This window comes from Acomys minous (genome assembly GCF_964271855.1).
Source record: "Acomys minous genome assembly, chromosome: 9".
Taxonomy (NCBI): Eukaryota; Metazoa; Chordata; class Mammalia; order Rodentia; family Muridae; genus Acomys; species Acomys minous.
In genome coordinates this window covers 53,275,140-53,291,510 of record NC_140490.1, presented here as the reverse complement: position 1 = coordinate 53,291,510, position 16,371 = coordinate 53,275,140, and the positions used below count along the sequence as shown (strand labels likewise).

Below are 16,371 nucleotides of genomic sequence, written 5' to 3'. Positions count from 1 at the left end.
TGAGGGGATGGCACTGGAAGACAGAGACAGCTCAGTGTCTTGGACCCCTTGCTGACAAGGTGGAGCCAGAGCCAGAGAGTCCCATTCCTTGAGAAGGTCCCAGTGCTCTAGGTAGATCACCATGGGCTTCTTGTTTTATGTGAGAAAATATTCTATTGTTCAAGCCACAGCGGCAGGTTTCTGGCTTTACTCACTGAGTGTAACTCCAGTGGACTCAGAAAGGGTAAGGGCTGCTATGACTTTAAAATGTAGGGCCTCTGAGATGGGTGGGGCGATCTGAGGTGGGTGGGGCGAGCTGGGTGTCAAGTCACTTACTGACAATCCAGGGACTGCAGGGTGGAAACAGAGAATGGATTCCCAAGGGTCCTCCTGAGTGCCCCTCCCCAAGAAATGCACATGCACCCAAGTTTTAAATTTTACGTCTAATTGTCGTAGCTTAGTGTCCCTATTAACAGGAATAAGCTTCAGACAGACAGTGGGTGGTTTCCAATAAACTGATAAAGTGGTATGGGCCATGTGAACTGGAAAACGCAAAATTTCTTCAAAATAAGGAACGGAGCTTAGACAGAATGACTCCACTAGAGCTGCTGACACCTGGCCAGGTGACAGCAGGAAACAGTGCCTGGCAGCCTCCGAGCTGTTACTTTGTTGGGAGGAACGCTTTTGAAACCAAACAGAATTAAAAGACAAAGCTCTGGATGCAGGGAGTTAGCAGAAGATGACACTCAGCTGACTGTCATTTAGTGTGACGCTGAATGCTGCCTCCTGCCAGGCTATGCCAGTAAAGACAGGGTGACAGTGCATGTTTGGGAAGACTGGAAGGTGGCAGGTACAGGCAGTGCCTTTAAGGTAGAAAGTAAATGTTTGCAAGCCCTGCCAACACTTGGTCATAGAGTGAGGGCAGAAATTCTAGGAAACGTGGGCCATATAAGCCACCACTTTTTTTTTTCTTCTCACAGAGCTGTGATTCGATCTGATGTGGTAGGAAGTGCATGCACGCGAGCATTAATCAAACTGGTGTCAAAAGTTTTCGCGATCAACAATGAAATAATCAGAGGCCAATAAAAGTGGGTCAGTACATGCTAGTAATTTAATGAGTGATCAGCATATTGATGCCAATCTAGAAGGTTCTAGTTGCTGTCCACCCTGCTTTTCTGTTCATCATGAAGATACAGGAGAAGAAACAGATGACTAAATAAATCCACAGATGTCAGGACTGTTGGATCAGGAGAGAAAACCGGTGTTGAAGAAAGAGGTGACATGAGACCTTTAACCCTTTGAACCCTAGAAAAGGAATATGCAAGCGGGAGTTCACAATGTGTGATATGCAGAAGCATTTCATGGATGGACTGTCCATCCCAGCTGCGGCCCATGTGAGCTATATAGGGATGAAGGGCTCGGGAGTAGGTCCCGTAACTTGGTGAGTACACCCAGAGGCCAAACAGTGCACAGTTCTTACGAACTGCTCAGTAAACATGAACTTTCCTTCCTTTCCTCTCAGTGTGCACCAGTATCCAGTGGCCTTTGGAATGGGGAAGAGGAAATGCCACCTTCCATGGCCTGAGTGGCCCTCCACTCCTGGAAGGTTGGAAGACATTCATCCTGCGTGACCTTCCATGGTATGTACGAGCAGCTTCTTTCTGACTGGCAGGCAGAATGAGGAGGGACTAATGGGCCCGCAGAACAGGAGTCATCATCTGCAGAGCATGTGAGGGAGCTGGGGACAGTTTATCCAGCGGCATTTCAAATACCTGCGAGGCTGCCCTTCTGGAAGAATGACTCCTTCTGTTACACACTAGAGAGCCACACTCTCCGTTCTGTTACACACTAGAGAGCCACACTGTCCCTTCTGTTACACACTAGAGAGCCACACTGTTCCTTCTGTTACACACTAGAGAGCCACACTGTCCCTTCTGTTACACACTAGAGTTCTGTTACACACTAGAGAGCCACACTGTCCCTTCTGTTACACACTAGAGAGCCACACTGTTCCTTCTGTTACACACTAGAGAGCCACACTGTCCCTTCTGTTACACACTAGAGAGACACACTCTTCCTTCTCTCTAATATTCAGAGCTGGATGGAGACTTTTCTGGACCCTGGAGGCTACTCATTTTTCCAGAAAATATTAAAATTAGACCCCATGGTAGGCACCCTCTCGATTCTGGAGTTACACTAATAAGCAAAACAGGCATATTTTTAATGTCATCCAGCCTGTACTCTAGTAGAAAGGGAAAATGCTATACAACACAAGAAACAGAAATTAGCAGTATGTTAGGACTCGTTTGGTATTAGCGGGAGGTGGTGAAGGCTCATGCAAAGATGGTGAGAGCTGTTGGGGAGTGATCAGGAACCAGATACAAAGTTTGAAAAAAATCTGCGTGGGAAGAGAGCCAGTACTAACAGTCATCCTGAAAACATGAGCATTCACGTAATGTGCAGCCTGCACAGGTTGTATTTATATATTTGGGAACGCACACACATGCCAATAATTAGAGAAAAAAGCCATGCTTTTGAAAGAGACTAAGGGAGGGTTTGGAGGAAAGGAGAGGAAGGAAAAAATATAATCATATAATATCAAAAATTTAAATTATATATATTTAAAATTTTAAATTATATTAAAATAATATTTTTTAAAAAAACCTTCCAGTCTGTGTTTGTTATTAGTGAATAACAGTGTGAAATTCATAGGAAAACCCTTACTATTTAGGATCAGTACTCTATGAGTGCCCAGTACTCCTGTGAATTCTTAAAAGATGCCTGTACCATATGAACGTTAGTCCTTTATTCTGGAGGTTTCTTCTTATCATCTTAAAATATTACCTCATCTCTTGCCAAACCTCAACCAAGGAAAGCAGGGCCTTTGACCCAGAACAAGTGCCACCTACACTCCATTGTTAGAAGGGCGCTGACCATCTACCTTGTGGTTCCTGGCAGCTTCCTGTCCAAACTGCACTAGGCTGTGCCATTCTTGGCTAGACTCACCATTGGCATGGTTTTGATGATACTTGGAAACATTGTCTGTGGTGGCTTCTGGGGACCCTGCTGCTTTGGAGGTGGCTGGATGGCTGGGTTCTGTGGTGGCTGGATGGTCTGCAATGGTTGGTGGCCTTGTTTTGGCTGGGGTTGCCCGACAGGATGATCAATTATGTTTGGCAAAAGTTTATGATCCCGTTCCGAGGATGGCGGCTTTGGCTCCAGTGGCTGCGGCTGCTTGTGTAAAGTCTGTTTTGCGTCCAGGTGGTGTACCGAAGAGCCCAGTACCTGACCGACTTGAAAATATGGGTGTTTCAATGCCTGGAAAAGCGTGGAAATGTCATATCACATCAATGTAGCTAACCAGAATGTTTCCAGGTTTAAATTGTATGTATCCTTAATATAGGGCAAACCGCTCACTATTTATTAGCAATGGGTTTCCTGGTGGGAGTTCTGGGTATTGAACCTGGGGCCTCACACATGCTAACCATGAACTCTACATTAACAAAGGCCAAGCAGAGAGGATCTCTGTAGGGAATACCAGGCTGGGTAATGCGGAGAACTGAGGCCAGAAGACAGAGCTAAATCCACCTATGTGCATTCCTTGGATTTTGTCTAATCCCTTTTTTAAAAAATTTAAATTTTTAAATAAATTGCTAACTTATAATACTGCTGTAGGCAAGGTGGATTGAGACTTTTTCTCTAGCCAAAGTATAAATAACTCCAAGTGGGCTCAAGGGATTGAACTCAGGACATCAGCAAGTACCCTAAGCCACTGAGCCATCTCTCTGTCCCCTCAGGAGGTCAGCAAAGACTACCCTGCGAGCCTTCTTGCTAGTCCCTCTTTCATAGCCACAGTTTTCTCATCATGGTACCAAGTATTTATATACGCTGTTGTTTTTAATGGCTTAGGTTCTGAGTAGATACGCACAGTCTCTTGTGATGTATTCCTATGCCAGGACTGTTGCTGCAGTGACTTTTATCACAGGGCAGCTGCACCCTAGCCCTCTTCTCCAATTACCTGTTCATGTTCAAATATGCCTGGTCTTTAGGAAACACATACACTAAAAATTTAAAAACTGGGGAATAATTTTCAAATGGAATTTATATTAAATTTAAACAATAACACTTATCATCTTTGTTAATTTAGCCATCGGCAAACAAAGGGATAGTATTTTAAAGACCAAGAGATTTGTGGTACAAAGTGCCCCAATGCTGCCCTCTTGTGGTTCACAGGCTAAACTCTTACTGCAGTCCAATTTTCTGATGTATCTACCCAGGGAACAAGAATCCTGCCCCTCAACCAAAGAAGTCCTCTGTGCATCACCCAAAAGAGACATGTGCCTGATGGGCAGGCCATACCCAGAATTATTGTGAGTGGTTTCCTTCTTCCTGGCTGGTTGAGACCACATGAGACCATGCAGTGGCTCCATTTGCAGGATGCCTTGCTATCGCTTTGTTGCATATAGTGGGCACGGAGACAGGGTTTCCCTATGTTACCTTGGCTGTCCTAGACTTGCTTTGTAGACCAGGCTGGCCTCGAACTCACAGCGATCCACCTGCCTCTGCCTCCCAAGTGCTGGGATTAAAGGCATGTGCCATCACGCCCGGCTGGTTTTAGCACTTATTGATCTTAGTGAAACATTGGTTGATAATTGATGCTTTTGTAAAATTCCAAAACTTTACGAATTTAGAGGTTGGAGCGATGGCACTGGCGGCTCTGGTAGAAGACCTGGGTTTGGTCCCCAGCCCCTACATGGTGGCACACAGCCACCTATAGCTACAGTTCCAGGGGATCCAATGTCATCTATTGGCCTCGTGAGCTCTGTACACACGTGGTGCACATCCATATACTTAGGCACACACACACATGCACATAAAATACGTAATTTAAAAAAAGACCCTCATGAATTTAAAAAGCTGTCCCTGGGAGAGCTGCTCACCTGGCTCGCAGTTGGTCGCTTCTTTGGGTCCCAGCTCAACATTTCTGTCATAAGCTGAATAGCCTCGCTGCTGGCATTGGGAATGAGAGTTTTCAGGTTTATAGGAACGCATTGGGGAAAGCGGAAATTCATGGAGGATGCGAGCTGGTGTCCTTCTGGCCAGTCACTCTGTTTAAGGATATACATAAAGATATACATAAAGATATACATAAAGAGAAAGGTGGGTTTGTAATTGATGTATATAACAACACAGGAGTGACAAAGAAACCATGTGTGAAAGCTGTAATGCTTGAGCCTTATACTGTTCAAATAAAATACCAGACGCCTTGTAGAAAGGACATGGACCTGAGAGAGGGTGAAAATGAAAAGGTGTATCTATAGATGTGAAAATGTGAAACTCCTTCTGGTTTTTAGTCTCAGTGGCACCTTGGTGACTGAATAGATAAGGACAAAAGCTTTACAAAGAGGCTGCTTCCTGTGAAGACCCCACTACACATCAGAGTGAGTCCAGCATTAGAGCACCGGTGGGAGGGAAATGCAATCAGCTTCTGCCTTAGCAGCTCATTCCCCTGTCAAGTAGAAGGCCAGTGCGGGCATAATCAGGCTGCACTTACACAGACTTCTTCATTGCATCTTAGAAGGTAAGGTCTACCCCGAAGGCAATAGCCATGGAGAGGTACTCAGAATTCAGTAGAATACCATAGCAGAGATAGAAGTGGAAGACAGAAAAGGGATAAAATAAAATAAGGTTTAGGTTTCAGTGGCTAGTGAATGGGGGGATGGGCAGTCACAGAGCAAGCAGAGAAGTCTTAGTGGCCTGTCCTGGAGTCACGAACAGCAGCCCAAACTTAAGGTCTCGGCAGACTCTACCCTTATGTTTTTAAAATATATATATATTTATTGTATTTGAGTGCTTTATCTGCCAAAGAGGGCATCAAATAACGTTATAGGTGGTTGTGAGCCACCATGTGGTTGCTGGGAATTGAACTCAGGACCTCTGGAAGAGCAGGCGGTGCTCTTAACCTCTAAGCCATCTTTACAGCCCGTCCCCTTATGTTTTTTAAGGGAAAGCAAATACCTTTTCCTCCTTCAAATCTGGGGTTCTGACTTCTTTCAATCCTTATTGTTCCCCAATAAAATAATAATGTTTGTAAGAAACCATTAAAGTATAAGGCCATTTGAAACTGAAAATATTACACACCTCTGCTAGTGTAAGAAATAATCAGAAGTCACACACACATACACACACACACACACACACACACACACACACACACAAAAGCAAAGTAGCAAGTGAGGGGTACTCAAAGGTCACGACTACTTGGGGACTAGAGTACTTACTTTCTTGGGAGTCCCTAACACTTGGCAAATTTTAAAGATTTCATCAACCTCACTCGTCCCTGGGAAGAGCGGTCTGAATGTGTATAGCTCGGCCATGATACTTCCCACAGCCCACACATCAATGGGTGAGCTGTACACGGAAGATCTTAGTAAAACTTCAGGAGCACGGTACCTGTGGGAACAGAAAGCAGTACAGGTAATGTCACAAGTGGACGGACAGCAGGAGGCAACTGTCTGCTCCTAGCTTCCAGCAAGGCCCAAGGACAAAGTGCCTTCTGTGTGGCAGGGACTCTGGGCATGACACCTATTTCCTGACCACAGTTAGTAGGGTGCTACAGAGGCAGAGGAGATGGTTGTGTGGCTTGAGGTAGGTCTTCAAACAGATAACCAGGAGGGCGAATACTCCCTGAAGTGTTCAGAAAGAGCCATGGACAAAAGCGATCAGGTGTGTATGTGTCCACACACAGGTTAAAAAAGGAAAGATGGATTGTCCTTGATAGTGGACTTCTTTTCCTGTTTTTCCTTTTGTAAATCACACTGAAAATGCCTATACTGTTGCTATACTTCCTCACATAGATAATACTATTTTGAATCTATAAGAGCAGAGGCAAGTGGTAGGCACCTCTGGCCCCCAGTCCCCGCTCATCTCCTTCTGCTCAGCAGCTGTTTTCCTGAGTCTGGCTGCATCATTTAACATGGTCTCCAGTCCAATCCATTTTCCTAAATATGACACAATTTCATTCTTCCTCTGTCTTTTTTCTTCCTGAGACAGGGTTTCTCTGTGTAGACCTGGCTGGCCTCAAACTCACAGAGATCTACACGCCTCTGTCTTCCAAGCGCTGGGATTCTACTGCTTTCATTGTTTTCAACACCATCATGTTCATGCAGTTTCTTTGTACATTCACTAACTTTTCAAATGTATAGTAACGCTGCCTGGGATGTTGGTGTGTTCCGGTCTGCACTGTGTCAGCAATGGTGGCCCCTTGTGGTAGACAGCAAATGCCAATGCGTATTTTGTGTATGTTCATCATTAGCTTCTCTTGATGGACAGAAAAGTGCCAGTTTCTGTTTTTCTTACTAACGTTACAGTTTGTTGGGTTTTGGAGACAGTTTGTTGATGGGATATTTCCTTCAAAATAATTCCTTCAGAAAGCATTTTTCATAACGTCAAGGCTGTTACAAAGTACTACACCTTGAGGTGGCATACGACCTTAATCTCAGCATTCGGGAGGCAGAAGTAGGCAGATCTCTGCGTTTGAGGCCAGCCAGGTCTACACAGGGAGTTCCAGGAGAGCCAAGGCCACACAGAGAAATCCCGTCTCAGAATATTTATTATGTATCAACATTCTTTCCTTCCTCACTGACCCCAACTTCTTGACTCCTCTCCACATGTTATTTTGTTTATAATAATGTATGGCCATATGATATATGTACACACCTGATTTTGCAAATATGTACACAGGAAAATGCACTGAAACTCACAAGCATAGCTTGATAAATTTCCTGCAAATAAAATGCACTCATAGGTCTGACAATCAGATCAAGAAATACATGCTACTGGTATCCCCGAAGACTCATGCAATCACTTTTCTGACGTAAACCCACAGCCTTCCCTGGCTTTGCACTTGAAGCAAATGGCACAGTCAGCAGCAGCTCTTTCTTTCTGTGGCCCTTTGCTCTCGGTGTTAACTCTGTATGTCACTGTTAGGCCGTCCTGTTCTCCTTCCCTTGGGTGGAATGCCCATATTGACGGGCAATAGGGACTGTGACGTCGGTTTTGGTAACTCATACTATTTAGCTTATTTGTGTCTTGGCTGTCATACAGACATTGTGGAGCAGAGAGTCCTCCTCTGTTTTGTTTGTGGCCATGTGTTCCTAGTGCCTATAGTAATATTTAGCACACAGTAGGTGTTCAGTGTTATTTGTTGAATGACTGAGTGAAATCTTTCTTTCTCTTGTTTCATTGGAGTAGCCATGAGCCAATTCTTTCTTCTCTGTAAAGAATATGAAATCTAGGCCGGGCGTGGTGGCGCATGCCTTTAATCCCAGCACTCGGGAGGCAGAGGCAGGTGGATCGTTGTGAGTTCGAGGCCAGCCTGGTCTACAAAGCAAGTCCAGGACAGCTATGGCTAACACAGAGAGACCCTGTCTCGAAAAAAACCAAAAAAAAAAAAAAAAAAAAAAAAAGAATATGAAATCTATGTATTTAGTCTTAAATCCCCAATGTGGGCACCCTAGAAAGAGAAGTAACTATGCAGCACAGGAGAGCTTTGACGTAAGTGTTACCATCTGGTAGACACGTAGTCAGTGTACGGTGGCTGTGATCTTAATTCTCTTGCAAGTCCAAAATCAGCAATTTTCACCAGCTCTGGACCCATACAAAGCAAGTTTTCAGGTTTCATGTCCCTGTGAAAAAAGCCTGCACAAACAAGACAGGAAAAGTGCACTAAATCATCGTGTCCGTTATCACCACCACATGATGCTTTGCTTTATATAAATATACCCGAGCCCTCCCCTTAGCAACATGGGGTAAAGGAGGAAATGCTTTCTGTGGCAGAAGTAAAGGGCTGTGGGAACTTGTTTTCAGAATAATTTAGGAAAGGTGCATATGACATATAAGAGCAGTAAAAAATAACTGCCCATTTGACTTGTACTTTTAATTAGTGACTTCAGTAGGTACATATGAGGGATAGATACTGAGGCCTTTGTGGCCATCTCCTCATATTTTTATGTCTTATGGAGTTTGGATGTATTGTTCTCACTACTGTGGTAGTGAGGAGGTGGTACAGTTGACTCAGCATGAGTCAGCATAGTTGGTCTTGTTACCGCGGTTACACTGCAGCTCAGCACAAGACTCCTGAGTTTAATCACATATTTGAAAAGGTTGTGGACAAAAGAGCTCCACACATTTTAACTAATCTCCTCATTTACTTAACAGTTCACTTTCCCCTGGTGGCTAAGACTTTGAAAAAACCCAATAATGAAAATGTTCATTATTACCGGCTCAATATGTAAAATAGATGGTCAGTTACAGAGGCTAGTGGGCAGCTCAGAGGGAATAGAGCAGGACAGGGAGACCATGAGGGCTGTCCCTGCGGGTCAGCTTTAAGGAGGGTCTCCCTAAGGCAGGCTCAGGCCTTGGATTCTGAAGACGCCATTAGGGAGATGAGCTGTGGGTAGCAGCAAAAGTATTCTGTGGAGGTTTGAGAGCTGGCCCTCTAACTGTCAATATTGTCTACCTAGCTTCCAAGTGCATCAATACCATGACACAAACTTATAAACCTTTTTGACTACATACCCAAATGTCCGGTGATTCTAAACAGACACTCAATAATAGCAAATGTACTAAATGTCTGAGCTAATAATTATCTTAGTTTAATGGACATACAAAATCACATAAGTTAAATTAAATGAATAAGAGATTCCATCTTCAATCCCACTCAGAGAACAGAAGTAACTAAATGTTAATGCTAAGGACAACTATAAAACACCACACACAGGCACTACACATTACTTAAGTCCCTGTGAGTAGCCGTGTTGTTTGTCTTTTTTGTTTTGTTTTGTTTTGTTTTGAGACAGGTTCTTTTTCTGTGTAGCCTTGGCTGTCCTGGACTTGCTTTATAGACCAAGCTGGCCTCAAACTCACAGCAATCTGTCAGGCCTGCCTCCCCAGTGCTGGGATTAAAGGTGTGCGCCACCACACCAGGCAAGTAGCCATGCTTGATCAAAGGCTTCTAATCTTTTCCATAGTAAGTTTAGAGGGAAGACTGTCATTGAGAGAACAGAAAGGGAGCAGGTCCTCAGGGCAAGCCTGGTCTAAAAAGCATCCCCCACATGAAGAAAAAAAATCACAGCTCCATTCTGTCCAAACAGAACAGACCGATGGAAAAAAAAAATTAGCCACAATCTGGAATCACAACACAAAACTACCGCGCCACCCAGGGTTTCTCTGTACTGTGCATCAAATGAGACTGGTTACTTTTGACTTATGTCTAAAAAGAGAATTCTTTCCATAGCCTGCCAAAACCCTCACAAGAGAGACTTTTTTTTTTTAAAGTTTCTATGAGTTTGGAGGAGAGGTGAGAGGCTCTGATTATCAGACTTCTAAAATATCTTCTATAGATAATAGACATCTATGTACAATTAAAATATAATGTTTAGATGACAAAGTCAGGCATAACTTAGGAGAAGGCAGGTTATTCCTATGTGTGGCCTTGATAGCACTCCATGGAAACAGGAGTGAGACTATGAAGAAGCGTACCGTGTTTATGGATGAATGCCAGCCCCTGCAGGATTTGATACATAATATTTCTGATGACTGACTCAGGGAACAGCTTGTTTCTGGAAGAAATGAATAGTCTGTTAACCAACCAAAAATGAACAAGGCTGATACTCCTGTTGCCTTGCAGCCTCTATGAATAGAACTGTAATGCTGTCACTTAAAATATGAATATAGGGATTTTTGTTGCAATGTTTCAGAAAACCTCCAATCCAACAGTGGATGTCTTATACAAATATTCAAGAGTTAAAATCTAAATAGTCCAAATAAGAGCCAAATACCATGGGGGAAACTACCAGCATCAATAAACAAGTATGAAGGCTCTGAAAATTAGGACCTGCACATTTTGAGTCCTTCTTGTTGATTAGAGATAGGGTCCTGCTGTAAAGCTTAGGCTGGCTTTGAACTTACTATCCTCTTGCCTCAACCTCCCCAGTGCTGGGATTACAAGCTTGTACCACCACATCTTCCCAGGCTTCAGTTTAATATTGCATATTGGTACCATCCAACAAAAATACACATGAGAGCCATGTTTAATTATTTTTAGCAGTTACATTTAACAAAAAGCAAACAAAACATGAAACTTAAAATTTGATTTTGACTACCAAAAATGCATAAATTGTAAAATATATAAAAATGTGTATATAATGTGATATTTCCATGGATGTATATGGTATATAATGTTGAAATGGGGATAAATATTTATGTTTCAAACACTTATCATTTTGTTATGGAAAAACTTCAAAAAGCCTTTCTTCTATATTTCAAACTATACAATGTATAATTCTTACCTACAGCCATCTATTATTATACCATAGAAACCGCAAACTTTTCACTTCTCGGCATCTATTTATTGGTCTTTCTCCATCTCTACTGTTCCACTTAGTTTAAAAGGTGAGCTTATTTCAACAGTGGTCAACACAAAGCTGCGTTGCCATCACCGTTATTCTTAGTATCATGAGGGATGGTCTTATGTAGCCCAGGCTAGCCTTAAAGATGCTACATAGCTGAAGGTGGCTCTGTCTTCTGGTCCTCCTTCCTCCATGTCCCAAGTGCTGGGATTACACGTGTGACTCTACCGTGCCTGGCCAGTATATACTAAGTTTCCAAAACTTGGTGTATAATTTATTTTGCATTATAGTACAGTTCAATGTAATCACTTTAAGGGCTCAGAAGTCATATGAGACCAGTGGCTACTACCTTAGGTGTGGAATTTACACGAAGTCCGTGGTAAGGCCTCAATGAAGATTAAATTAAGGGTGCAAGAATAGATTTGTCAGGTCACCAACTAAAATGACCAATAACTGAATACTAAAGTGAGAATTCCCTTCTGGCTGGTAACAGTAAGTGCTATCTTTATTATATCTCTAGTGAATGACTTCATCAGATCCCTTGTGGGGGGGCAGGGTGGGTGTATGCAGGTGTGCATTTACTTGTAGAGGTCAGAGGTCAGTGTTGGGTGTCTCGCTCCCCCATGCTGGCCTGATAGCCATCCTCCTGGCTGTTCTGGGTGGTCCCCTGGATCAGAACTCAGAGCTCATGCTTGCCCAGCTGAGCCGTTTTCCCCAGCTCCTCGCTCCTCTTTTCTTTAAAGTTACTTTATTCCTTTCTTCATTTATTTACAACTCATTCACAGGATGCTTGAAAGGACAATGAAGGCAAGTCTTCATTTTTGCCTGCAGCCAGCTTTACTCCTGAGCATAAGACTATAGATTCCCTCATCCAAAAGGGGACGGGTGGTTGGAAGGCTCTGTGATGTCTTTATGTTGGCTGCTAAGGAACTGCGGTGGGCGAGTGGAGTGGTAGCTCTGCCATACCTGGTTCTTCAATGCCACATGCTACCCTTTGATGAAATAACAGTATCGATTCATTTAAATCTGCCTCTGAGTTATAAATCATCCTATCATCAAGTATGATGGACTGAAAGGATCCAAGGAACTTATAGGACAAAATGGCAGGGGAATATGGTTCCCATAGAACAAAGACATACCTGTCTTTCATTAGCTGATAGAGGTTTTCCTTCATATATTCAAATATAAAATAAAGATGGTCATTTTCTCTTATAACTTCTTTGAGCTTAATCACATTGGCATGATTGAGTTTCTTCAGGGACTGTAAAACAGGATAGCAACACAGTTCTTAAGGCTGATTTGTAGCAGTCATGGGACCTTAATCGTGCTACTTAGTTACCTCAGGTAACTGTCTATTTGTTTTAGAGTTATTAATAAATTTCAAGTTAATATCTACACTAATTTAAGGCAAACATTAAATGATTTACGCAAGGAGAACTGAGTGAAAAGGGCGACCAAGTCAACAACAGCTGCCTCGAATTTTAGCTGCCACTTTCCCTCTTCATCTTCTAAAGCAGCTCTACCCTGGCTTTCTGACTTGCCCATGTCAGACTCCAGGCACACTATCCAAACACTCGCCCCAGTCACAGAGCATAAAACGCAAGAAAATGGGATGCCGTGATTTAAAAGGTTGCGTTTCCTTAAAGCATGCGACTTTCAAAGTCATCTTTAAATAGCAGAAAGCCTGGTGGTTTTGTGTTTCCCACTAAAATGGGAGCAAGGAGCAGTGGGAAGGACTTCAAGAGTGGAAAGGAAAGGGGTGGATACAGTTACATTTTGGATGCATTTGGAAGAGTCTAGAACAGCGGTTCTTAACCTACGGGTCATGACCCCTTTGGGGGAGTTGCAGATCAGATGTCCTGCATATCAGATATTTACGTCATGATTCCTAGCTGTAGCAAAATTAGTTATGAGTAACAACGAGGTAATTTTTATGGTTGGGGGGTCACCACAACGTGAGGAGCTGTATTAAAGGGTCGCAGCACTGGGGAGGTTGAGAACGTTTGCTCTAGAACAGTCTTCACTGCTTCCTCGGATATGGTGTATGCTGGGGCTTGACCTCTTTACCTTAACTTCGCGCAAGTTCATACACTCATCCCAAGAATAGAACTTTCTCTTCATCCTGAAACAAACGAGGGGACATTTAGTGCTCAGGACTGAAGGTTCCAAGAAACGAAATGTCGCCACTTCTGGTGTTCTTGATTATGGCTTCTCTTTGGGCAGCACTCTTCCTCCGCAGAAGGAAATCCCCTCCTTCCTGCACCACCTCCTGGTGCCATGTCTGGCCCGCTGCCGCTCTGCTTCAGCACAGGCATGCCACCCTGGAACTTTCCTTTCTGAGAGAGTTCTTAACCTTATTTAAGTCAGTTTGTGATTTTTCTTTTAAACTGATTTTTCCCCCTTGCATGTTTCCTTCCTTTCTGCAACTCAAAAGATCAACACAAACACTATATACTTCAGAGGTGGGGTAGGGTGAGAACGGCAAAGTCTGGTAGCAAATTCAGTGAAAGAGTTGACCTGCTAACTTTTACATTATTACTTCAGCTTTGGGTAAGAGGCCATAAGATAATTTAAACCAGGAGAAGAAACAAAAACAAAGCAAAACCACAAGGCACTCAAACCTGAAAAGAGAATTCTTTCCTTTTTCTTTTTTTTCCTTCCTTGTGGGGTTGGGGTTGGGAGCTGACGTCAGCGCCTTTTTCTCACTTGCCCTTTAGAGACAGCAGGGCTGTTTAGCGCACTAAAGTCATTCTACTACATATACAACAAATAGGTTATGTTTTTATGTGAATGGATTTTTTTTGTCCCCAAAAGGAACAGGAGACAAGAACAACTATGTGTTAGGCATGGAGGTACACACCAGCACTCAGAGGTGGGGCGGAGGCGGGGCGGAAGCAGAGGTGAGGCGGAGGCGAGGCGGAGGCGGGAGGGGGCGGGCGCGGAGGCGGGGCGGAGGCGGGGCGGAAGCGGAGGCGAGGGTTGGGCGGAGGCAGAGGCAGGCAGATCTCTGAGTCTGAGGCCAGCCCGGCCTACATAGTGAGTTTCAGACGGCCAGGGCTACATAGTAAGTCCTTGTCTCAGAACAAAACAACCCTCCCTCAAACCAAACCACCCAACTATACCCGTGCCAGTATGTGGTAGTCTGACTCTGGGATGGCTCGTCTTCATTGTCAACTTGACTAGGTTTAGAATTGCCAAGGAGACATAGCTCCTTGTGTGGGTGTGTGAGTGTGTTTCCAGAAGGGTTTAATTGAAGAGGGGGAGAAGCATCTTGAATGTGGGTGATACCAACCTACAGGCTGGGATCCTGGGCTGAATAAAAAGGGAAAAAAGTGATTGGATTCATCTCACTCAGCTTCATAACTGCTGCGGTCATATGACCAGCCTGCCACCATGCCTTCATCCTTTTTACAGCCACGAGGCAAAGATAAGCCTGTCCTCCTTTAGCTGCCTTCGTTGAGTGTTTTGACACAATCTCCTATTGACGATTTATGGGTCACCGGGAAGCTCAGAGGTACTTGATTTAAGTGGGCTAATTCCTATAATGCAGGGCCTCATAAAGTTATAGTGCACCCGTGCGAAATCAGGCGAGGAATTGACAGCTAGAGGGAGGTCAACACGTGGGCTGTGGAACTGCACAGCCTAGGAACAAATCCTTGCTCAGCTGCTCATAGACATATGGCCTTGGATGGCCTCTCTGTGGCTCAAATGCCTTCTCATTAAAGTCCGTACTACAGAGTTTAGTGAAAACTTAGGTATTCTTATTTTTACGAATTATTTTTGACCTGTCATGAGACATGAAGGGTGTCACCGCTATTATTTTAAAAATATCTTTATGGAACCAGAAATTCATTCAGACTCATTCAGGCCCTATAAGGAAGCTTATGAAATGGCTTGATGAAATTCAGAACTTACCAAAGATACTTTACCGTGTGATGGGTTTCTAGAAAGTTGTTGCTTTCCAAAAGATAAATCTACCATAATGGCTTTAAAGTAAAAAAATCAATTCAAATAAAGCCATATATGAAAACTAGTTTAATAAAATGATAATGCGCATCCCAAAGTACACATATGAGATGCCGATTCTTTAAAAATCGATCTCAGAATTTTCTAAGTATTTTATCTTCAGACTGGTGAGATGGCATGGTGAGAAAATTGCTGCCAAGCCTTGTGACTTGAATTAAGAGTCCTCTGGACCCATGTAGTAGGAGCAAAGAATTGACTCCTACAAGCTGCCCACTGACATCCACCTGCACACAGTGGCATGCAATAATAATAAATGTAATATATATATATTTAAAACGTATCTGACCTTTAGATCTCGGGTAAAAACATACTCAAGGTAATTTTTATAATTCAGTAGACACGATAACTTAGCTGAACTGTACCATCTTCACTCTTATTTTCAGCAATCACTACCCATCAACCACACTTCCCTACGGGGACACCCTCCTGACAGTAGATTGCTTTGCCCTTCTTCCTGGCCCATTCTAAAGGCCCACAAGTCCTTCCAGAAGATTCACGACTTTAGTCTCCTCCCCCACCCCTGCCCCATTTCCTCTCACTGCTCTCAACTACTCAGCTCTCAGGTTCCCTAGAAAGGGTCTTGCTGTTGAGCACCTGAAAATAGTAACAGCACTAATAACTCATGAAGCGCACGCTCTATGGACATGGTTCTCAACCTGTGGGCCACAACCTCTTTGGGTATGGAACGGCCCTTTCACAGAGGTCACCTAAGACCATCTGCATATCAGATATTTACATTCCTATTCATAATAGTAGCAAGATTACAGTTACAAAGTAGCAAGAAAAGATAATTTTGTGCTTGGGGGTCACCACAACATGAGGAGCTGTGTTAAAGGGTTGCAACGTTAGGAAGCTTGAGAGTCCCTGCTCCATGGTGAGCCTCCTATGACAGTCTGCTGGCATGAGCCCCTGCTCCGGTGACCAACCTTTCATCACCAACCCCGTCGTCCTCGCC

At 43.6% G+C, this 16,371-nt stretch overlaps 1 protein-coding gene across 4 annotated transcripts in view; it reads right to left on the bottom strand.

Moving 5' to 3' along the window:
• Positions 1 to 16,371, bottom strand: part of MAK (male germ cell associated kinase) — a 45,595-nt gene that overhangs the window by 15,261 nt on the left and 13,963 nt on the right. For all 4 annotated transcript variants that reach the window (XM_084794866.1, XM_084794869.1, XM_084794868.1 and 1 more), the window contains exons 3-9: positions 13,458 to 13,512; positions 12,530 to 12,651; positions 10,522 to 10,601; positions 8,547 to 8,679; positions 6,261 to 6,432; positions 4,920 to 5,087; positions 2,986 to 3,297 (exon numbers count right to left, since the gene is read on the bottom strand). In XM_084794866.1, the coding sequence (XP_084650992.1) occupies positions 2,986 to 3,297; positions 4,920 to 5,087; positions 6,261 to 6,432; positions 8,547 to 8,679; positions 10,522 to 10,601; positions 12,530 to 12,651; positions 13,458 to 13,512 (1,042 nt within the window). The remainder of the gene's footprint in view (positions 1 to 2,985; positions 3,298 to 4,919; positions 5,088 to 6,260; positions 6,433 to 8,546; positions 8,680 to 10,521; positions 10,602 to 12,529; positions 12,652 to 13,457; positions 13,513 to 16,371) is intronic.